Here is a 22,734-nt window from a genome sequence, read left to right on the forward strand (position 1 = left end):
TTATTTTAAAGCCTGGCTTGGCGACGCTTTGCGACATTGCCGTGCGCTGATGCCCAGCTCCTGCGAGCAGATACCGGCAGAGAGGCGCAGCTGCAGAAAGCGAGAGAGAGAGAGAGAGGGAAGCAGAAGCGGTGTCGGTGTCGGTGCAGCAGGAGCCCAGACGCTGCAGAAAATCGTGCATCTCTCCGCCACACGCACAGCCGGTACATGCCGCATCTCGGCCCGGCGAGGGGGCAGCGCTAGGGGGGGGGGAAGATCGATAGATACGTAGAGCCCAGGTGCGAAGAGAGGGGCTGCTTCCCAGGCGGCGCTTGGGGGAAAAAAAAGGCGAGGAAAATGGACTATGATTTCAAAGTGAAGCTGACTGGGGAGAGAGAGCGAGTCGAGGACCTGTTTGAATACGAGGGCTGCAAAGTTGGAAGGGGCACTTACGGACATGTGTACAAGGCGAAGAGGAAAGATGGGTGAGTCGGCAGGCCTGCCGGGCTGGCCCCGGGTGAAAATAAAGCGCACACTTTCTTCGCGGCTCTTTGGTTCATTTTAGTTGTGTTGTTGTTGTTGGTGGTGGTGTTGCCTCTATTGTTTGAGATCCCAGAGACGGTGTTGTTGTTGTTGTCGTCCTGCTGGATAACGCAACCCGAATAGAAAAGAGACATGCTCAGTAACACAGTACCAGCTCCATGAGATGTGGCTGTTTTTGTCTCTTAACTGGAGAGGGACAAAGCTGCCCGGACTGTCATATCAAACCCCCCCCCAGTCCGTGCCAACCAAAGATAACTGGATAGGTGCCGTGTGCTGCTGTTTTTGCTAAATCGTTGCTCTTCTTAACTGGTGTTACGAATTTGCACCGCCTGGCTGTTGCACTGTTTTCTGATTAGAACTACAGCGGCGGCGTCCCCCGTAATAGACCGAACCCGTTTGCAGAAAACGTCCTGAAAAAATACATTTTAGAGGAGGTGTTTACGTTGTAAATCCTCAGCTTGGGATGGTGGGATTCGGGAAAGCGATTTGCCGAAGAGCGACGTTCCCATATCAGAGTAACCTCTCGTTTATGGGGGGGGGGTGAATTTCAGGTTTTCTTTCCTCTTCCGAGTCTCCACGACGATGGTGTTATTCACTTTTATTCGCCCCCTTTTGCAATAAACGCGAACACGAGGCACTTGCAAACAAACCGACATTTCTCGGAGGGTTCTGCGTTTGTCGGAGCTTTATCTTCCTGCGGACAGCTCTGCGCGTCGAAGTCTGCGGTCACTGCTTTAAATCGCTCGCATCAACCCGAATAGCAACTCGCAAGAGATGCTCCATACATCTTGAGGGGCGGTTCAGTTTTTTTTTTAATATATATATAGCAGTTACATGAGACGAAGAAGAAGTTCCGCTTGCCCCTGGAGCTCAAGGTGAAGGGCATCCTTCAGCTGCCTGGAGAGACGTGAAAGCTGACCCCGGGTTGCTGTCCTTTTCAACAGGAATTTATTAATAGTCCCAAGAGTGCACAGGTGCTTCTCTGCCACTGGCTGTATCGGTGTGAGCGTCCTTCTTTCTCCGAGTGCACACTTGACACACGCGCTGTGTGTGAGCAATGGAGGGCAAGCGGTAGCCACCACTCCTGTGTTTTGGCACCTTAGAAAAGAGTTTGAACTGCGGTTCTGGACTTGCCTGTCCACAGACAGAAGCCAGGCTTGGTACCAGTATCTCTTGGGGGCACAATACACGGCTCTCTTCTCCAACAAGTCAGGGTCACTGCCAGGCAAGATGGGGGGACCACAGGCAGGGGGGATGAGTTTAATGTCCTGTCCTCAATTAAGAAGAAGGGACCAAAACAAAAACTGCATTTAAGTTGGCGGATGGAAGGGGTCATTCATCCCCCTCTCGAGTGAAGCCGCGCCGCTAATGAGCAGTGACATCCAGCCTGGTGTTGATGCGTGTCAGCTCTGACTGTCGGGACAGAAGGCACTCGAATATGGGTCATTCTCCTGCCCCGAACTCCCAGCACCAAAACGCAGGGGAATCTTACAGTGTGGAGCGGCGGGCAGGGCTCTGGACTCCTCACTGGAAGCTGTGGGTCCACCACTCTCATGCGGGTTCACATCTCAGGTGGGACAGTGCCGTTGTACATTTCCACGAAATGCTTCAGTCACATGCCCTGCTTCGTGTGTGTCTACTGATTAAACCCCTTTGGATAAAAGCCCTGGCTGACTCGGTTGATGGCACGTCTCTGTGTGTGCATCAGCTCTTTGTGGCAGAAGAGCTGTGTTACACCCCCCCAAGCAGGAAAGGGTGTGTGTGTGTGTGTGTGTGTGTGTGTGTGTGTGTGGTGCAAAAGTGGTTGTTGGACCAGCGGTTGGACAGCCTGTCTCTTTTCGCTGGGTGTGTGCTGTTGAGATTTTATGATGTATCTGAGCCTCCTCTTGACAGCACAGTGCCAAACCCTGCTGGTCTGCAGACACTATAACGAGAACGCGCCGCACTGCGGCGATCCCTTAAACGAGAAGGGTCCTTCTCAGTTCCTGGGGGTTTTCCTGCTTGAGAAAGTGTTGCTGTTGCCATCTCTGAAAGAGGCCTGCAGAAACGAGCGCGATGTCACTTTCTTTTTTGCGAGCTGACCAGATTGCGGCAGCGGGAGTTTTAATAAAAGAAACACGCCTCGCAATCCAATTGATCAACACGCTCTTTTACAAGTGACCCTCCCAGAAAAAGATGCTGCTTTTAGGTCTTTGTCTCTGTGAGCCACGTGCTGTGAGACGCGGCCCAGACTGCCCGAGGTGTTGTGTTCATGATGCCGGTGCTGTTAGCTGGTTTATTCGTAGTTCCAGTGCCTCCGCAGAGTCCAGACGCGTCTGAAGCTGCAGGGCTGAGATGGTCTGTCCTGCAGAAGTCCAGCCACAGCACGAGCAGCTGCTTTCAGCAGCTCTGTGGAGCCACCCCGGGCTGCTCAGTGGAAGAACACGAGGAGACTCTCGCACAATGCGCAGCATGTCAGCTGCTCGCTGTGGTTAGCCTCAGCAGCCAGATATCTCACACCTTCTCCATGTCCATTAAAGGCCTTTTGCATGGGAGAATCCCTGTCCCAGAAGTGCTAGCACATCACTGTGCATCCCACGTTTTAGTCCATCTCCGTCATTTCTGTGCTCCTCTATCGCTCCATTGCCTTGGTTTCCAGTTCCGAGTGGGCAGCGGTGCTGTTGATGCAGCGGGTCGGGGTTGACTGCTATGGCAGCACACTGGGAGGGGAATGGGACCACTGGACCACCTCCTTCAGACAGGAGGGGTTTCCTTACTGAAGTGTGCAATTCCTGTGAAGTACAAAGGTGGCTCTCTAACAACAAAAGACCTAAAGAAGGTTTTTATACAGAGTCTTCATTACAGCAGCCGTGGAAGACGGGCTGCAGGTCGGGAGGACTTCACAAAGCCTCCTGTTGGAATCAGCTGCAGTGCTGCAGCAGTTCACATCTGATGCTACTTTGGAGCTGTCCTTATCGGAGACGACGTGCCATGAGTTCTCTCCCAAGTCAGACATAGGCTGATTCTAGATACGCGGTGAACTTTAAGAGGTTTTTTCTCCCCCTGCGAATGCTTTTCAAGAGACTGAGGCACCTAAAAGAAATGTTATTTTGAATGCTAACATTTTCTGTACAAAACAAATTAAAAATCTTGCTGGGGGGGTATTTCTGCATTAATAGTGGCTGGCTTTGATCACTCGGGGGTAAGTGGATCTACAACATTAACATAAAAGCTGAACAATAAGCATTTCACGCAGAACACATCTCCTCTATTGCTCTGTCCAGGCGAAAGAAGAGCACAAAGGCGTTTATGACACAAGACCAGAAGTTTGCAACACAGGCTTGCAGCGTGATGTCTTAATTGTACAGCTCTCGGAACAGTGGCAGTCTGGCATGGTCATGTCTGACCATGGGTGCAGGCGTCACAACTGAAAACTTCAATTCATGTCTGGACATACAGTACAAGTACACATGCACGGTCTTATCGGTGTACTGGAGCCTGAACCCTTGTCAGTAAACTGTGGCTCTTCTTTAAATGACAAGGAGTGCTTCATGCAGAATGTAAAGCAGTCCAGATTATCCAGTAGTTCAGGAAGATGATATAATCAAAATCTGACTTCTAGCTACCCCAGGAGCTGAGGCGTTACTTTGAAATATTGGGGTGTTGGCTCTGGGTTTCTTTGAGCTGATCAAAAAGCACGTGCACTTCCACATTGGCCCAGCAGATGGCGCTGTGTGAGGCAGTGCCTGTGCTGCACCTGGTGTGGCGTGAGGTCACAGTGCAAAGACCTGCCACTGACATCATCCTGTGGGCATTGAGAGATGGAGCCATTCCCACAGCAGCAGACACTTAAGGGGGTGAGAACTTTTAAGCGCTTGATGGGAATGCCTGACTCTTGAGTGTGAGGCTACTGTTAGACCAGTTAACGTGAGTATGGCTTAGTGCTTCTGATTGCCTGTCCTTCAGTCCTGTACGCTCATGGTAAAACAAGATGTTGGACCACAGGGGTGCTTTTCCTGGCAGAGGGATAAAAAGGCGCTCTCGGTGCCAGAGTGTCCTGTGTGCACAGCGTGCTGGGCTGCAGAGATATGCTTTTCTCATCAAGGGGGGCCTGTTTATAATCCAGGCAGCTGTTTGGATTTCGTTCTCTCCTTGGACTGCAGGTCTGGCTCGGAGCTCGGTTTGAATGAGGAATGAGTGTGGGGGTGGCGTGACGGGTCAGTGCTGTGTTGCAGCAGGGGGGCCTGTGCTATACCTGAACACCGCCGGAGGAAAACGTACTACCGGGAGACGAGGGTAGGGGAGGCTCTCTGCTGCATGGGAGCCCTTACCCTGCAGGAATTGCAGGTCAACCTCGCCTAACTCCTCGGGTCCGAATCCGAATTGACAATTGAGTGACATCAGTGGGATTTGGGATGAGTGGGCAGGCCTCTTCCTGCAAGGCTGATGGGTGCTTTCATTCACAGCTGAACTGAGCTGCTCAAGATGAATTGGTTTGGTGGCGATTTCGGGGGTACCCTCTAGACACAGCTGGGCTGTGGCTCTGCGGGATCAGCCCCTTTCTGGACGAATGCCACGAGTCTTGATGCAGATCAGCACAGATGCAGTGTGAATGAGGTGAGCAGGGGGGAAATGGGGAGAGAGAGAGTGGACTGCACTCATATTCCAGAGCTCTCCATCCTCCGTGCTCTCCCTGACGCTCCAGCTGAAATGGATTGGCACCGGTTGTGTAGATTCTGGTGTCTCTCGTGTTGCCTCGTTGGATGTGGGAGATATCCTGTGTCCAGGTCGCGTCCAGTAAAAAGAGCCACACGTTTCATCTCGTTCATGGCTTTGTCTGCAATCTCTGCTTTCGTTTTAAAATATACCATGCGGACGTGCACCCCAGCAGATACACCAGCGTATGAACGAAATTTATCCTCATACTGACAGCCTTCCACGTGGAAAGCTCGTTGTGTCAGATGAAGGGTCTTGTTTAGTGTTTGCAGTGCACCGAGTCTCATAATCGTTTGAAGAAATAAGATTTACTTGAATCATACATAACTTGGATGGGTTCTCCACAGTGCCTCAGCTCATAGAGGAGCTTGTTTGGTGTGTGTGTTGAGCCTCTTGTCTGTACAACACGTGTTCTGAGTCTGGGCTTTGCCTCAAGCTCTCTGTAACCAGGGATCCCCCAAGTAGGGGACCCCCAAGTCCTTTGCTTGTGCTCTGATGAGACAAGTTGCTTGCGCCTGTGCAACATCGCCCCCTTGTGACCTGTCGGGCACCTGCTCGCTTGCAGTCCTGTTGAGAAGAGCAGCAGGACTTCAGGTTGTGCTGTCTCTCCCATTACGCCCAGTGGGACTCTGTGTTCGAAATGGTGAGTCCTGTTGATGAGAAACACAGGCATTTTCCTCATCACGTGCATTTACCTGGCACAGAGGCCAGAATACCAAACTAGCTTTCGGACTTGGATCACTCTGCCTAGTTCTTCCCACTGTGCCTCTCAGACATCCCAATGGCCAAACTACCACTATACTTAAAACCTGCTTAAAAGGCACAATACTGTCTGTTTTGCACAATACTGTTTTATAGTCCAGATCCGGTTTATTAGTATGAAAAATACTACAGACTGGTGCAGATGTAACTCTGCACTGCCTGTTTGTATGTACTGTATGTGCAAAACAACCGTCTGTTAAAGTGATAACCCTTACTTTCTTGGAAGAAGAAAGACCAAGCATTTGGAGGAAAAAAAAAACCCCATTCGGTCCTTCTTTAAGAATGAACTACATGTATTAAGCCTGTTGGAAAAGCTGTCCCATTTTCCGAGCGGGGTCAGGCGAACGGGAGAGACGCCGGTGTGCGGGAGGTCGTTGTGCTGTGACCTTTGGAAGCTTCCTGCGGACGCACTCAGCCAGGCTGCTTGATGAACGGGGCAGTTAGTGGTGCAGCTGGGATTAGGCTTGGCCCTTACATTTATGTCTGCCTGGCAGCCGTCTGTTGCTCCCCTCCAGGCTCAGGACGTCCTGCACACCGATCTCCCGTTGAGGAGAGACGCTGCTGTGCACAGGCGTGCAGCCCCTGTACCCCTCTCTACCAGGTTTATTCTCATCAAATCCCTAGGTGTTGTACATCTATAAACTCAAGAATCATACCCTGACATGCTAAGCACATCATTTTCTTATGTTTTTTTAAACTTTTTTTTTTTACACTTTCCCACCAGGATGAAACTCTTATTAGCGAAACTGTAAAAGACCAATCGCCTCCTTTATATGTATACAGACCATTTTACTAGTTCATTGCTTTAGGTAGGGTACAAAATTGCGTTGTAGTTTTTGAATGTGATTTCTTGTAGCTTCAGATGAGAACGGCCTTATGTGCTGTGGCTGCAGAGGGGTCCTCTGTCTATTCCATGGTTGATATTTCAGTGGCTGAAGTGGGGTTTCCTTCTCCTTGCTAGTGCAAGCATGCATCAGTGCCATTAGGGTGCTGAGGAGGAGCAGGTATTTAACCACAATGCATATAGAGTGAAGTCGCATACTTTGTCCTCCTAATTAATGGGGGAGTGTTGAGATTTAAGATGAGGGTTGTGGGATTATGGAACAAGCTACCCCGCCATTATGATGGTATCTGGCATCTCTCACGAAACAGCTGGATGAGATCAATTACCTAGATGGGCCAGATGGCCTCCTCTTGTTTTTTAACACCTTCTCCTGTTCTTGTATCACCTCTTCCTCCAAAACTCTTGCCCCTGCGGTCTCGGATCGTTGGGTTCCACATTGTGTTGCTTTCTTTCTCACAGACCACTCCTTTCCGAAAGCAGAATCGCTCTGGTCTCCGGAGAGTGCTTGAATCAGGGCTGGACAACCTGCAACCCCATGTGTCTGTGAGGGGACAGCCCGTTTCTCGGTGATTAACGCCGAGCTCTCCAAGAACCTTGGCCGATAGGTTATGTGCCAAGGGCACAGGGTTTCCCTGGTCCAAAATACTGCGTCAGCTGCACACAGCCGCCTTTCATGTCAGTCCCGAAAAAGGCCACGTTTAGCGGTCGTTGAACCTAAAAAACAAACACGCAAGGGGGGGTCCATTTTCAACAGGAGCTGCTCTCAGGAAATCGAGGTGGGGGGGGGAGAAATGCATCATGAAAGGGCTCAGCGTTGTCCTTACTGCTGGGGCATGCAGCAGAGCTCCTCGTGGGACAGTGTCGGCCATACTGGAGCCCCTTTATTCATCTGCAATTTCAGGGTTTCATTAGCTGCAGCGTTGCTGTGCAGGAAATGCCGGGATCCTCAAACGCACTCCGGGGTGAATCCGCGAGTGCAACGTGCTGTAGACACTCCGTGTTGAACTCTTTGTGGATAGAGCTGCAATATTTCAAGGAGAAGATGAGACATGAAAGTGTAAAACTGTGCTAAACATAGCCAGGTATTGTTTCAGGATTGCTTTTCCTCCTTTGTGTTTTAGAGCTTTGATCATGCTGACATCACAACACCGTTTATTGAAGGGGATTTTCAGTGGTAGGGTCCCTAACTCCTTCATTAACAGTATGGGATCTGTGTGTCCCTGTCTGTACTTTGGCACCGTGCGGACTTCCAAGCTCAGTGTCGGTCTCCCGTGCTCCCAGCGACACAGAGGGGAAGCCTGTAGAAGCTCAGCTGGCGCCCTCCTGTGGTTCCTAATCAGGTCTAAGTGCGTCTTTGCTAGGAAATAAAATGTTTTTGGGTGGCGGTGGGGCAGGAGGTGTGCAAGACAAGGCTTCTCCCCTGCTGTAGTGTCCAGCTCTGTGAGCTCCAGCTTACAAGCAGCTCCTGGTTGGCAGCTGAGGGGATTTAGGTTGGCAGGAAACATCCCTTTTGTTCCATCGCCGAAAGCAGCGCTCTGGTAAAGAGACGGTATTTCCTTTCCTGAGCTGCTTCATCACACTCCTGCTCAACTGGGGCACAGCGCACAGATCGAAAGCAGCGTGTGGGCAGGCAGGCGGCCCGCGGTTTGCCAGCAAGGGTGGAGAATGAGGACCGACAGGAATCTGATGAGGATGATGATGATCCTCACAGTTCTATAGCACTTTTCTAGACACTCCACTCGATGTGCTTTACAGGTAATGGGGAATCCCACTGCTACCACCAGTGTGCAGCCCCACCTGGATGATGCGTCAGTCTGCTCCCCACACACCAGCTCTCAGTGGGGAGGAGAGCAGAGTGATGGAGCCAGTTCAGAGATGGGGATTAGTAGGAGGCCATGACTGGTAATGACCAGGGGGAGACTGATGAGCCCTTTCTCCTCTCCCTGACGAGCCCTGGGTGAAAATAAACGTTGCGCTCGTTGCTAACTGATTAGCGGTACTGCAGAGCGAAGCTGCTTGCTGTACGTGCCCAGGGATCGCTCGCGGATGTTAAATGGCCCAAAAAAAAAAACAGCTGCTTGATTTAAGTTCCAGTGTGGGAGATGGACATAAACTTAATTTGCCAATTAAGAACGTTTAAAAATAATAATGGTGACCTTTTGCGACTCTCTCAGAACATCGGTTTTTAATGACTTTTCATAAGCGAGTGAAGCAAAATGTGACCCAGAGCGCTCGCTGTGATGTGGAGGATTCGTTTTAATTCGTGAAAAATGGCAAAGATGCTCCCCAACTGTATCGCTTCTCAGAGGGAATGGCTCTGTTAACGATCTTAACTCCTTCCTTTTTGTAGCTCTTGACTCTATACAGAACAGCCGAGCCGTTCGGTACCGCGGTGCTGATCCTTTATTCCTTTTGTGATGTTTGTGTTCTTGTCTCTGAGGAGCCCAGGCCAGCAGTGGCCAGCACTGTGGCCTCACGTGTTGTCATTGAGGTCCCTGGTGCCTTAAGACCGGGGGGCTGTGAAGTACGCAAACACATTCACTTCTGTGGAGCTGGAGTCGTTTTCTAGAACACAGTTCTAGATTCATGCAATAGATACCGCAGAGTTATTCCCCAGAACAGGGCCTCTTCAGTCTTTTATCCTTTTTAGTTAAGGGAAGTGTTGACTATAAGTCAAGGGAAGTTAGGTTAAAATTGCACAAAGCACAAGTTAGACCGCATTTAGAATACTGCATGCGATTTTGGTCACATTAAAACATTAAAATTGCTGTACTGGAATCGGCGACTAGCGCTGTTCCCAGGCTTAAAGGCATGTCCTACCCGCTGGCAGAAAGACACTGAGTGTCTTGAACAGTGAAAGCCACGAGAGGACCTAATTCAAGCATTCCCATTCCTCGGAGGGATCAACAGAAGACAGTCAGCAGTGAAATAGGAGCCACTTGACTCAAGTGGGAGTCCGCAGGAAGGAGTGGACAATGGGAGACCTGTGAGCTTGGGGCCGCGTGCGTCCAGACGCCCTGGCTGCGTTCCCTCTCGGCGGTTAATATCCCCACAGCCCGCTGAGGAAGGGTGATTCCACGCCAGCGAGTAGGTTGACTGGATTTTCTGTCCAGTCCCCCAAGACCTGGGCGCGCAGGTAGACCTGCTGTTTCTCAGTCCTCTGTACCAGGGTTTGCCGGGCCTGCCCTTAGGGAATGCCAGCCTGCTGCTTTGCACTGCAGCTGGGCTCTTTACGTCAGTAAAACCCTGAACTGGACCAGCACGTGGCTCTGCTGGAATCTTTGCGCGTTTCTTTTTTCTACTGGCCTTATTGAGTTACTTAAGAAACGCAACAGTTAGAAGGCAAGCTCTTGCCCTGTCAGGGAACCAGAAATTAAACCTGCTATTAGGTCCGTTAAGAGTCCAGTTGTTTAATGGGGTACTCAGGTAGAACACAAACCAGTAATGTTGGGGACTGGGGGACCCCAAGATTGGATGCCCCTGCCCTACACTGTTCAGGGGAGGAGACTCGGTGCTCGCAGTTCTCTCTCAGCAGTAGAACAGAGAGTGCACCTCGCCAGTAATAATGTGATTGTTCTGATTGTAAATGCTTTGCTGATTATTTCAGTGGCTTAACTGACATGCGTCGGTCACGCCGATAAAGCTCACAGAGATTCAGACTTCAGCTGGGGCGACGCAGGCAGCAGGCCTCTGTACGAGTTGGTCCAGAGTGGTTTCATATTGAGGGAGGGGAGAGATGGGTTCCAATGGGCCCTGATGCCATCAGAACCAGTACCATTAACGACATGGATGTTGGTGTTACCCTGGAGTCCTGGCCAAATTTCCCCCTGCTCTTTACCAATCATGGCCTCCTAATACTATCCATCTATGTACAGGCTTCATTAAGCAGTTTTCCTCCACACTGAGAGCTGGTGTGTGGTGAGCACATTGGCACGGTATGGCTGCTGTCACATCATCCAGGAGGGGCTGCACACTGGTGGTGGTGGAGAGGAGTCCTTATTACCTGTAAAGAGCTTTGAGTGGAGTGTCCAGAAAAGCGCTAAATAAGTGTCAGGAATTCTTATTATTAACATCAGGTCCATCTTGTTGAATTTGTCCCCTTCTCATTGGTGTCTTTGGTTACTTCTGGGCACGAGCATGTTGATTTTCAGCAAAAGACTCCCCCCAATGGCACTGTGGCTGGAAATTGCAAATGGATAGATTTTAACTTCTGAAAAGAAAATGGATATAGAGCAAGGACTTCAAAAAATGCTGCAAAACAAGAATACTTATGAAATTTGTAATTTTGACATGGGGGTAACGTAAACTCATCTAACGTCTTCTGAGGATCAGTTTTAGGACATCGTCTCCAACCTCAGAACGCTCTTCCTGGGTTTTCTCAGGCTGAATTTCTGAAATGCTTTATAAAATGGCAAAAAATGATTTGTTGCTGGAAGTCTTTAAAGAAGCATGTATTTTTCAAAAGTGTTTTTTCTTTATTCTCCAGTGAGTGTGCAGTGCCCGACTGTACAGCTGTGCCTGAGACACAATTATGCTTTTGTTAGCCTGGGAATTCTGCTTGATGAGTGTAACAGATTACAGATTTGCGATCTTTTTCTTCCCTTTCTTTTTGAAACCGTAATTGTATTTTCTCCACTTGTAGTTAAATTGTTCTTTGGCTGCTTGATGGATTTGTCCTATAATAAAAGTGGAAAGACGTGTTTAAAATACCTCCAGCTTACAGGCTCTCTTGTGGCTCAGCCTGCCTTTGTTACGGAAATTAAGCTTTTTCTTCAAAAGGTTAGGAAATTGAATGATGTGCTTGTATAGTTTCCAAGAGAAACAAAGGCAACTAGATATCTTCAGTTTGCAGAGTGCCTTTGTTGCATCTTGCTGAAAAAACGTGTCAGTTGACATAAAGAAGCAGTGTGTCAGCTGGGGGTGGGAGGGGCTGGTTTGGGGAGGGGGGTGAGATACATTTTAATGGTTTTCCTGATCTACAGCTGGAAGAAACAGAACTGTGTGGAAACCTGGCTTTTGTCTCTTGGACAGAATGCAGACAAGTAGCATTGAACTCAGAACAGAAGCTCTAATAATTTGATTTTATCTCTGTTAGATCTGGGGTTTTACATCTAAAGCCAAACTGTGTACTTAGCTTAAAGGAAAATGCTGAGATTATATCAATAAATGGCCCTGTTTGCTCTGGCAGTCAACTCTGCACGGCTGGGGTTCTCCCTGTGGGAGACTCTGTCGTCTTCTCTTGAACTTGGCCTAGGTTAAACACAGGTCACTAGCAGCTTGTCTTGGGAGGTTAGTTAAGCATGTCTGCTTCACAGCCCTGGAGCAAACCTTCACGTGGGAATTTCTGGAGCTTGTGACCGCACCCCCACCCACCCTTTACCTCTTCCATTGTGTACGACCTGTAGAGCAAAATTTCTCACAGTCCCAACACCGTTTTTCCTGCCTGTCAACTAATTGTTCAAGCGACATCCGCGTTTGATGTCTGTGTTTGATTGGTGATGCCTTGATTCTCCGGGCGGCGCGTGGATTGGCCAGAGGAAGTGGAATTACACATTTTGCAATGTGCTGATTGGGCCAGGGTTGCTCATGCAGGGAAAGAGGTCCAGGCCTGTGCTTTCTGCCCCGAGTTCAGTGCTGTAGTGGTATCGGCTTGGAAACATGCTCGAAAGACTGACGAAAGTGCTTTGTCAAGACAGGCCCCCGTTAAATCTTCATCTGGATACAGTGAGCAGAGCACTAAAGTTCTGAGCAATTTGCACTCGGGGGATTGAGCAGGAGCAGTGTCCTGACTTGTAGCGTCCTCTTGCATCAGAGGCCTAAAAGCACATACTGTAGCTGTTTGACTCGGAGCCTCCGGAGCAGCTGGGGTTTTGGAGATTTGCATCTTTCTATGAGCAGGAACTGGCATCTCAATAGGACTGCGGTGTGGGCGTCCCTGTTCCCCATGACTTGGCTACGCTTGCCAGTTCCTGCCACCTCATACGTAATGTAATACAGATAAGAGCTCCAGCCAAGCTGTTTTGTAAAGTCATGAAGCCCTGTCAAAGCCTTTAATGTAGAACATAAATAATGCCAGGCTGGACACGCACGTGAGTGCACAGCTCAGGCGGTCAGGAAGGTGTCGTGTTACTGCTGTGCAGACGCCGAGCCCGTTCGCTGCCGATACCATACCAGGGAATGCCATGATGTATGTTAAACAAAGCCAGACAGAGGAGATCTCCGTCATGAAATCTTTTTTTATTGTCCAGACTGTTCTTTTCCAGTTTATTTGAAGATGCGATGTTTCCTTAAGCATCCTGTTTTGCAACAGTTTCTTAATACTCTGATTAAAAATTCTTTTTTTTTATTTCTGTTTCTGCAGGGAGTAGAATGCTTCCCTAATATCCTTGTGGCCCTGGATCAAATTTGAAAAGCAGCTTCTGACATCTGTAAACAACTAGCGTCCAAACCAGGGCAAGAATTCCTGACAAAAATCGTTTTTTTCCCCTCCACATGTTTATAGAAGGGTGAAAGATGATTTTGCAAAAAAAAAACAATCTTTAAAATCTGCGAGATGAAGTGCTTTGTGTGGCAGTTGTAGTTGGTCCTGTGTGTTTCTGTTTGTTTAGCAAGCTACACGGACATGGGACACTGTCCTCTCCTTTAATTCCTTGAATTTGTCGGCCTTGTTGGGTGGAGTTTGGGATCGCAGGCGGTTTTCCCTTTCATGTTGATAGGCTTGTACAACACTTGATAAATCCATCCCTTAATTACAGCTTTGCAGCCTCCTGTTTGGGGTAATTATATGTTGACATTCTGTCTTGCTTCTTTGCCATGAATAAGCTTTGAGGTAAGTGTGGCGCATTATGGAAACCGAGGCTTTCGGAGCGAACCAGGAGACAGTGTTTACTAAACAGAGAGGCACGCTGCCTTCCCAAGACAGCACCATGCTGTGCCTCTGTGAATGCCGATTCGTGTCATGGTGGTGTGGCAGCTTCCCCAAGTCCAACAACTTTCCTAAACCAACAACCCGCATGCCATGAGAGATGGAACCTTGTTGGAGGTGAAGGCCAGTGATATGTGTCTCTGGGCATGTATGCCGTGCCTTGCGTGCAGCGTACTTGCAATCGTCCGGTCCTGTTAACTCGAGAGCGCCATTCTCCTTAGCAGCCAGACACTGAAGAGAAAGCGCCGCGCCAGCCTTTCAGATTCCTGATCTGCTCCTGCACAGTGCTGCTTTGTAACCGGTTGCTGGTCAGTAGGTGCATCTTTAATCTCAGCCCCCACTGGCCTGTAGCTCCCCAGCACTTGAGGACGAAATCAGTCTGGGATCCAGTCCCCTCGCTCCTGCCAGGAGACGAATGGAGTTCAAGCTGAAGGGCCTGTTCAGCCACGGCGAGGACACATTGAATTTTGGGGCTGCGGCTCGGGGGAGAGAGAGGTGACACCATCTGCAGAGCTGTGATCGCCTCAGCGCAAACCCGCCTGGAGAGAGAGAGGAGGAGAGAGGTTTGGAGGCGTTTTTTTTTACCCGGTTTGGAGGCGTTTGAAGCATGAGCTCTGCTCATCGAGAGGGGGAGACAGAGGCAGAGGGGCTGTAGGACATGTGGTGATGGTCCCCCGTCTTGCCTGCTTCACAGGACCTTGGAATAAAAGCGTGTTAAAGAATTCAGGTGACTGGTGACGGTGACTGGTGAGCCACCGCTGGTGAACATTGCCGGCTCAGTCAAAAGAAGAGTTTTCTCTTCGCATTCCAACATAGACGCTCGGTTAACTGAAATGGACCCAATTATGGGCTGAGCTGCACCTGCCGGATTTATTTTTTCCGAGCTGCTCCTCAGAAAGGTGCTGTTTGAAGGTGGGAATTGGCCGGAGCCCGACGTCTGCAGCGTGACGTGGATGAGGGAGCATGTGACGCCCTCCCCCCAACTCCAGATGGGACGCTGATCCCTCGCTGGGATTGACCCCCCCAACAGTACTGGCCCCCACTCACACAGCCGGGCATTGCAGCACTGTTGCCGTGGGGACTCGAACCCACAACCTCTCAGTCGCGAGTCCGAAGCCTCACCCTATGGGCTCTGGTCGAAGGTGTGACGCTTTCCAGCTCAAAACATAATTGGATCTTAGATCGGAGAAGTAAGTGAGACGTGGTGGTCTCGGAGGCGATGGGGCTCTTCTCCCCTGTCCCTGGTGCTTTGCAGAGGGCTTGGCAGAATAGTGCTTCTTAATTTAAGGAGCTCCATGGGGCTACAGTTTGTAGCGGCAGGCCTGGATTTCTGAAATGCCGTGGAGGGCAGGCAGCCCTCATTAACCCCCCTGATTATTTTAAGGAGTAATAAAGAGAGGTATGTTTGCCTCAGAGCCCTAGGCCTTCGTGCTGCTGATTCTCAGGACTGCTGGCACTCCTCTCTGTGGCTGAGGGTGTGTGTGTGTGTGGAAGGTCTCTCTTTGCGTGCAAAGTATTTCAGCAGTTGTTCGTTTATACTCTCTTCTTCCATTAGCTCTTCTGTAAATGTGAATCTGCACTTGCAGCACATCTGGCCTGTTACAAAATACAAGCAGTATTTTTATTGAGGCTCTTTTTCATTCAGGTTCAGATCGGGTTTGTTTCCTTTCTACCGTGATATTATTATTTGGTGGAAGTTGGGGGGTGGGGTGTAGATTTAAGAGCTTCCACTCCAAATCTCGCCAGGCCAGCTTGCAGAGATGTTTCTCGACGATTTTCCAGACATCCCTCCAGAGGAAATTGCGCTGGCCCTCTTTGCCTGGGCTGTGACAGCACAGTCCACAGGGGCCAGAATGAACTCTCTCAGTTCCCTCCTTCTGTGAAACGGGCCCGCTCCAGCCTGGCCCTGTGCTTCTGTGACAGCGCGTTCTTCTGCTTTTTCAGCCTGAAGAACGTCCTGTCGCCATGCCGCAGAGCGGCGGTTCCGTCCTGGTCCAGTCCAGTCCAGTCCTGGTCCTGGTGACCCACACATACCTGCTGGGTTTCGTCCCAGCCCACCTTCATTGGATCATTGATCTGAAAAAAACGTTTCAATTGAATAATTGCATTTTGTTTCTAGTCACAAGGTTGGGATTTGATTTCACTTACACAGTGCGACCGTTAAGCTTGATTTGAGCCAAGGTTCATTTGTTCTTAAACATGTTGGAGCTGTATTATTGTTTAGCCAATGATGGGTTTGACTGTGTAGCTAAGGGTTTGGGTGGAACGAACCCCAGCAGGTATGAGGGGCGCCACTGCCTTAGAGCCAGCCTTTAACCTCTGCAGCACGTGTAGCACTAGCCTCGCTGGTGAAGCTCGTCTTATCTGCTTGAGTTGGTGGAGCTGTGCGTGGGAACCCTTGTGTGGTGACTGCGAGGAGACCCATGCAGTGGTGCACTCCTGTATCTCGCACAGACTCGAGGGGAGGGGTCTCATAGTCTAGACGGCTCTTGCCCACATGACAAGGAACGAGTCAGTCGGCGCGCTTTGTTGTGAATGTTTTTACCTGATGCTTTATATGAAAGCAGTTCCTAGCCCATGTTTGCATTTCTGTGGGCTTCAGTCAGCTTGTCGTTTCCATTGAACTGGAATACTAGCAACACATTTGTGAGTCATGATTATGGTAATAGGAACTAATACACTTATGCACTTTTGCAAAAAGGGCTGGGCGAAGAAAAGCTCCATTTATTCTTTTGCGATGCCTGGCGGCAATGGTGGGGGACATAGCTGATTATTATGAGTTTCTTAAGGGCGGTACCTTTCTTAAAAACGCACGTTTTGCACGCATGCTTTGGAGCACGAATGCAGTGAATGTTTCACGAGAGTAACCCAGCAGCTCGGCAGGCCTGCTGGAGAGCTGGGTGGTGCTGGCCTGTGAGCGCACGGGCTGTCTCGTAGGATGGGGCAGCAGGTGCAGACCTCGAGCCCCCAGGACCGCGAAGCCGACTCCCTTCCGAGGGTCCCGGATGCCTTCCCCTGCGTGGAACTGGCCTGCGGGAGCTCTCGAGCAGGCCCCGGTGATCCGTCACCAAGAGGCGCCCCAGGAGTGGTGCGATGGCTTCCAGGCGGCAGTGTCACCCGCACGTGTGCTGCCCCTCGGGGTCGTCTGAGGAGGGCGGGGGGGTGGGGCTCCGCTGCCTCTGTTGAAGAGGGGGAGGGCGCCGGGGACGTTGCGGCACTGTGCGGCACACAGGTGGAGACGTTGCTACCTGGTGCTAACCTTTCCGCGGGGCCCAGCGGGCAGGATGTGGTGGAGGCTCTGGCGCGCTCGAGCTGGGGGCTCGTTGTGAGAGCGGGCCGAGGGCCTGTTCCCCAGCTCAGTCAGTGCTGGTGGTTTGAGGTGTTTTCCCACAGCTCTCTGTGGAACTGCTGTCACACGCAGAGCGCCTCCACCGTAGTGCCTGATGTTAACTCGCCCCATCGCACCATGACAAACTCATCTCTTCATCTTCTAATAACCTATATATATATATTTATCACACACTTATATATTTACATACATAAAGCGCAAACCTCAGTTGAACAGAGCGCATTTCATACAGTAGATTCACAGGCAGGATGAGGCTGCAAATCACATTCTCTTTCTCCCCGGCCTTCGCCCCTTCTCTCTCTCTCTCTCTCTCTTCACTCCCTCTCTTTGTCTCTCTCTGCCTCGTTCTCTCTCGTCTGCCGTCCCCGCCCTGCCTGTCTTCCTCCCCGCTCTCTCGAACCCGCTCCCTCCCTGGCTCAGGCTGCCCGTTAACAAACCAGCATGTTAAAGGCCGCGACACTCCCTAGTGTAAGTGGCCTGGTAATTGTGACCATGTGTTTAATTGCAGTGTGCTCGGTACCTCCCCCCCTCCCCACTTGTGGTGCAGAACCAGAGGAAGGAATAATCAATTAGACTGCAGCTTTGAAGGACTACAGAACCTACTTCAGCGTCTCAGTTATTCTGAGGCAGTTAGAGCTACAGACCCTTCCACTGTAAGATTGCTGTCTGTGTTCTGATTTGAGCTGTTCGGATGCAAGCAGAGCCTTGTTGCAGTCAGCACCCAATTGGGCCTGCTGAAGCCACTGTCCTCCGGTCCGGCTCGCTGCTCTGAACTAAACGTGATCCAGGAAATTGAGCCCTTCCTGCAAAGCAATGCAAGCCATTTCAAGCTTTGAACAGAAAAGGGAAGAACTAGAAGATTGGAAATTTGCACATGCTGGGCCCAAGGAAATTTGCTTCATGGCCACAAACGCGAAGCACGTTTCTGTTCTAATGTGATCAAAAGCGTTCACAAATAAAATGTACGATATATTGTAGGATTGCAAATTGCTTGACTACAAAAATTAATTTGTAATTAAATTGCTTGATACATTTATTACTTACTATAAAATTGCATGAATTAAATAGGCAGTACTAGCTTATATTCCAAAGCTTGTGGCTCACAGCGTCTGAAATTGCTACAATTGAAGCTCCATTTGGAGCCATAGTGCGTTTTCCTCCCTGAAACAGGCTAAGCCACTTATTATAGCACAGACATCGTAACTGCTGATAGCCTCTCTGCTGAGCTGTGAGGTTGCCTAGTTATTGCACGCTGTTCCAAGCAAATCCCAGCTGTTACGGGACAAAGGAACAACAATCTATTTCTTTTCATGTGTGTTTTTTTTTTGTAGCAGTGAATTCGTCCCGGACAGCGCAAGTGAAGGAAAACATTTCACCCGTTACTGAGCTCTTCACACAGAGTGTTGTGACCTTCTTGTTTCCTCCTGCTGCTATTTCAGCTGGTGCCTGGCTCTGCCTCAGGCTGGGGACGGCAGCACCCACAAGCCCTCTGAGTACAAGCCCTCTGTGGTCGCACTGCCCTGGGACTGCTGCTCCTTGTAAATTTTTTTTGCTGTGTTATGCAGTGTGTTTAATAAGAGCAATGCTGTTAGAGTTTTCAGGGGTTTGCGTGACAAGTGGCAGTTGTTGTTTTACTGTTCGTGCTGCCTCGGGGCCAGACATCACAATTTCTAAAGGAAACTGCAGTAAAAAAGCTACTATTCATAAGTGATAACTTTTCCCACGGGCTGGGTTAGAATAGACCTTCAGTTCAGGCTTCCACCTCGACCTGTCTGTAATGTTTTTTTATTTCACAAAATAGGGTAAAATGCCCTTTTCCACTTAACAGTCCTTTCAAAATGGCAGGAGTGTGTAAACGTGTTGTAGCTGCGTCTTCCTGGATAGTGGCTGCAGACACTACAGCCACCTGCAAAGAGGCTTTGTACGGCAGTCTGGTACAGCTCAGCTCCTGCATATTTTAAATTCTTCCCATCTGAAGAGCTCAGAGAGGTTCTATAATTGGTCCAGTTAAGCCAATTAAGGTTAGTTGGAGTTGGAACTAAAACCTGCAGACAGATCTGGTTTGATGAATGTTCGGTTGCATCATAAATGACTCATGTGTGAGGGTTCATGACCTCTGACTAGGCCCTTGCGCTGATGAATTAAAGTGCTTTTTTTCTTTTCGATTGCATTTTTCAGGAAAGATGACAAAGACTACGCTTTAAAACAGATAGAAGGCACTGGAATATCCATGTCTGCTTGCAGAGAAATTGCAGTGAGTATAAAAACAGAATGCTCTGTGTTCTGGACCAGACTCTTTTGCCTTGGCAGCCACTTCAAGCTAAGCTGCCTAAATGACTAGACTTGCAGCAGAATCCTACATACTTCCACTTTCCTCTGAAGAAGGACACATGTTGGAAAAACCAGTCTGTTCTGTAATGTCTCGTAGCTTTCCCGGGGGTTTAACTCTGTGTCTGTTTTCTCTGTGCAGCTCTTGAGAGAGCTGAAGCACCCCAATGTCATCTCCCTGCAGAAGGTGTTCCTGTCCCACGCTGACAGGAAAGTGTGGCTTCTGTTCGACTACGCCGAGCACGACCTCTGGGTGAGGCCTGCGCCGCTGTGACACTGCGCTGTAGGGGCTTCAGTGAACTCTGCGAGGCATCCTGAATGGACAGAGGAAAACCCATGAGCTGTGGATCACAGCTCATGTTTTCCTGGGTCCAGAATCTAGCAGGCTTTCTGTATCTCCCTAAATTGTAATGAGCACTGCATCTTCATCTGGCAGAAGGGCGACATTGATCCAGTTGAGCTCTGATGGGACAGATTTATGGAAATATAAAACCTGCTGTACTCCGGACCCCAGGGGAGGTCTGGAGCTGGGAAGCCCTGTTTTAGGGGTTGTCTTTCAGCTAATTGCCTGCAATCCCCCCCCCCCACCAACACCAGGCTCTTTAAGTGGCTGTTTTTGCCACTGTGCAGAGAGGAGGAGGGGGGGAGCAGAGCCGACACCCTCTCGGAGATTACTTGAGCAGGCCTGTTCACCGTTTGCTCTCTCAAGTTTTTTTTGTATAACAAGCTGCCCCGGCCATGACAGGTCATGCCATTGCAGCTGTGGACCTTGGATCTGGCACCAAGCGGACTGCGAGCTGAGGTTAAATACACATAACGAGCAGAGGAGATGGGAAGGCTGGGCCTCCCAGAACTGCCCTTCTCCTCATAAAGGTGCTTTGGGATCCTTTGTGATGAAAAGCGTCTCACAAGTGCAAGCAATAATTCATTATTAATGAAAATGCTTTTGATTGAGGAATGCATTGTGTTAAGGTCCGAGTGGGGAGCTGGGTCGGCGAGTGTTGTCTGCGAAGGTTAATTCCAGAGTGAGGAATCGCTTTGTTACTGGAGGGTCTGTCACTGTGCTTTTGTGCGCAGCTGGGGTCTGATTTTACCTTCCGTGATGGTGCAGCAATGAATGTTTGCCAGAGCTCAGGGAAATAACCGGCTGACTGTTTCACTTGGCTCCCGGTGGCATTTGTAGTGTACGTTTCTGGCTGCTTTCCTGATATTTCGAAGATGCAGGTCAGCAAGTGGTTTTGTTTTTCTTTGTCACACCCTTGCAGGGTTTCAGAAGGTCAGGGGGGGTTGCAAGGAGCAGTCATGAAAGGAATGGATGTGATGCACAGAAAACCATTAGTGTGTGGAGATTTGACCCCTGACCCCCGACCCCCAACCCCTCGCACGGCCGCGGCCAATGCCAAGCTAGCCACATGATCTGAAGCAGGGGCTCCCAATCCGCACACGTTGGATAATTAAAGACTCGGTTGATCTGGGAGGTTGCACCATTGGAGAAGTTGCATTTTCCAATTTTTGGAAAGTTTGGGATTTTATTTCCCTTAAAAAAAAAAAAAAAAAAAAATACAGCTGAATACAGTTAAAGCTCCAGCACGTTTGAGAGCTGGGAACAGACAGCTCAAATTAATTTAATTGCTATGAAGTCAATGAAGGGTTTGATTGTGTAATGGAGGCTTCGGCTAGAACAAAAACCAGCGGGTGTGTGGGGCCCCCCTGTGTTGGATGGTCTGGGTGGGGCCCCCTTCCTTGTCTGTAACGCGTCTCCTCTTCTGTTCCCTGACCCCCCCCCCCCCCCACACCCCTCGTAGCACATCATCAAGTTCCACAGGGCGTCCAAGGCCAACAAGAAGCCCCTGCAGCTGCCGCGCGGGATGGTGAAGTCGCTGCTGTACCAGATCCTGGATGGCATCCACTACCTGCACGCCAACTGGGTTCTGCACAGGGACCTGGTGAGTGTGCCCCGGGGCACTGCGAGCCTGGAAGGAAAACGGAACTCGCACCTCAATCCAGCCGGGAATTTTAATTTCGAAATCATCTGCTGCCGCAAAACACTTTGCGGGTGGGGTGTGGCTAGGTGCAACGCTCACTAAATCAGTAAATGTAGTTACACAGCTCAGGCCAGAAGATCAGATGAGATCACTTGATTGGCCATATACAATTTCTTTAGTAGGAATTTGTCTTTTTGCATACCCCATGAGAGACACAGACAGGAAGAGAAACTATGGGTCAGTTGGGGTGAAGGGCCTTGCTCAGGGGGCCCAATGGAGTAGGATTCCTTTGTTGGTTGCGGGATTTGAACCGACAACCTTCCAGCCACAGGCGCAGATCCTCAGCCACAGAGCCGCCCCACCGCCCCAAGATGCTGTCCTTCGAGCCTTATCTTCTCTTGTCTTAAGCCGATACCCTGGCTTCTTTCAGGAAACAGATGGATGAGATCCCTGGATCATTTAGCTCTTAATTACTAATCAGTTTAGATGGGCTGAAGGGGGCCAATCTGATGTGCAAACACAAAAACAAAAGCTTCCATTTGAGGCATTTGGGGCATTTGTCGTTGTGAGACGCATTTAAAGAAAGCATGATCCTGGATGGGGAAAAATGCCAAAAAAAAAAAAGGCTCGGTTTAACATAGGTCGACGGCGGGAATACGAACGCTCAGCTGGAGTTCGGAAGCGGGCGGCGGTCCCGCAGTCCGAGGCGACGTGCGATGAAGCAGAATCAGCTTCGTGTCCAGCCCTGCGTCTCTGCTGCTCGGTGTCTGTCCCCGCAGAGTGCTCTGCGTTCATCCTCGTGTCTGCCCGTATCTGATACCCGGATTGTACGACCAGATATTTCTCAGAGAGAGAGAGAGGGGGGGAGAGCGATATCGAGGAACAGCCAGAGCTGGATTATGAGTCGGAGGGCTTCATTCAAATAGCGGAGTGTGTAGCCGGCTTGCTTACCAATAAAGAGCCCTGCTCCTTGTGTCGTTTTCACTTTCCTTGAGAGCTCACGTCCTGGTGGGTTTTACCGTGAGGAACAGTAAATAGATGTTAAAACAGGCATAGTGATTCTGAAAACCCTGACAGGGAAAATATTCGTCTTAGATGCTGTTTGTTTTTTTTAAGCAGTCATGCCCTTGTAAATAATTTCTTAATTTATTTGTGAAATTATATTAGGAGCTAGGTGATTGTGTGTGTGTGTGCGTGCAGCTAACGGTGCCAGACAGATGTGGGCCTGCGTCTGAATCGGTGTGTGTGTGTGGCTCTTTCTTTCCTCTAAACCCTAATAAAGGCTTGAGCGCTAAAGTAATCCCTCTGCGTTTTCCTGTGCCCA

At 49.8% G+C, this 22,734-nt stretch overlaps 1 protein-coding gene across 2 annotated transcripts in view; it reads left to right on the forward strand.

Annotated features, from left to right (window-relative positions):
• Nucleotides 1-84: 84 nt before the first annotated feature.
• Nucleotides 85-22,734, forward strand: part of cdk8 (cyclin dependent kinase 8) — a 39,556-nt gene continuing 16,906 nt past the window's right edge. Inside the window, exons 1-4 of one of the 2 annotated variants that reach the window (XM_088638797.1) lie at nucleotides 85-464; nucleotides 19,276-19,351; nucleotides 19,568-19,678; nucleotides 21,231-21,371. In XM_088638797.1, coding sequence (XP_088494923.1) covers nucleotides 337-464; nucleotides 19,276-19,351; nucleotides 19,568-19,678; nucleotides 21,231-21,371 — 456 coding nt within the window. In that variant the 5' untranslated portion in view covers nucleotides 85-336. The remainder of the gene's footprint in view (nucleotides 465-19,275; nucleotides 19,352-19,567; nucleotides 19,679-21,230; nucleotides 21,372-22,734) is intronic. The other variant, XM_088638796.1, reaches the window with a different exon arrangement.

The sequence above is a fragment of the Lepisosteus platostomus genome, chromosome 7 (assembly GCF_059453375.1).
Source record: "Lepisosteus platostomus isolate fLepPlt1 chromosome 7, fLepPlt1.hap1, whole genome shotgun sequence".
Taxonomy (NCBI): Eukaryota; Metazoa; Chordata; class Actinopteri; order Semionotiformes; family Lepisosteidae; genus Lepisosteus; species Lepisosteus platostomus.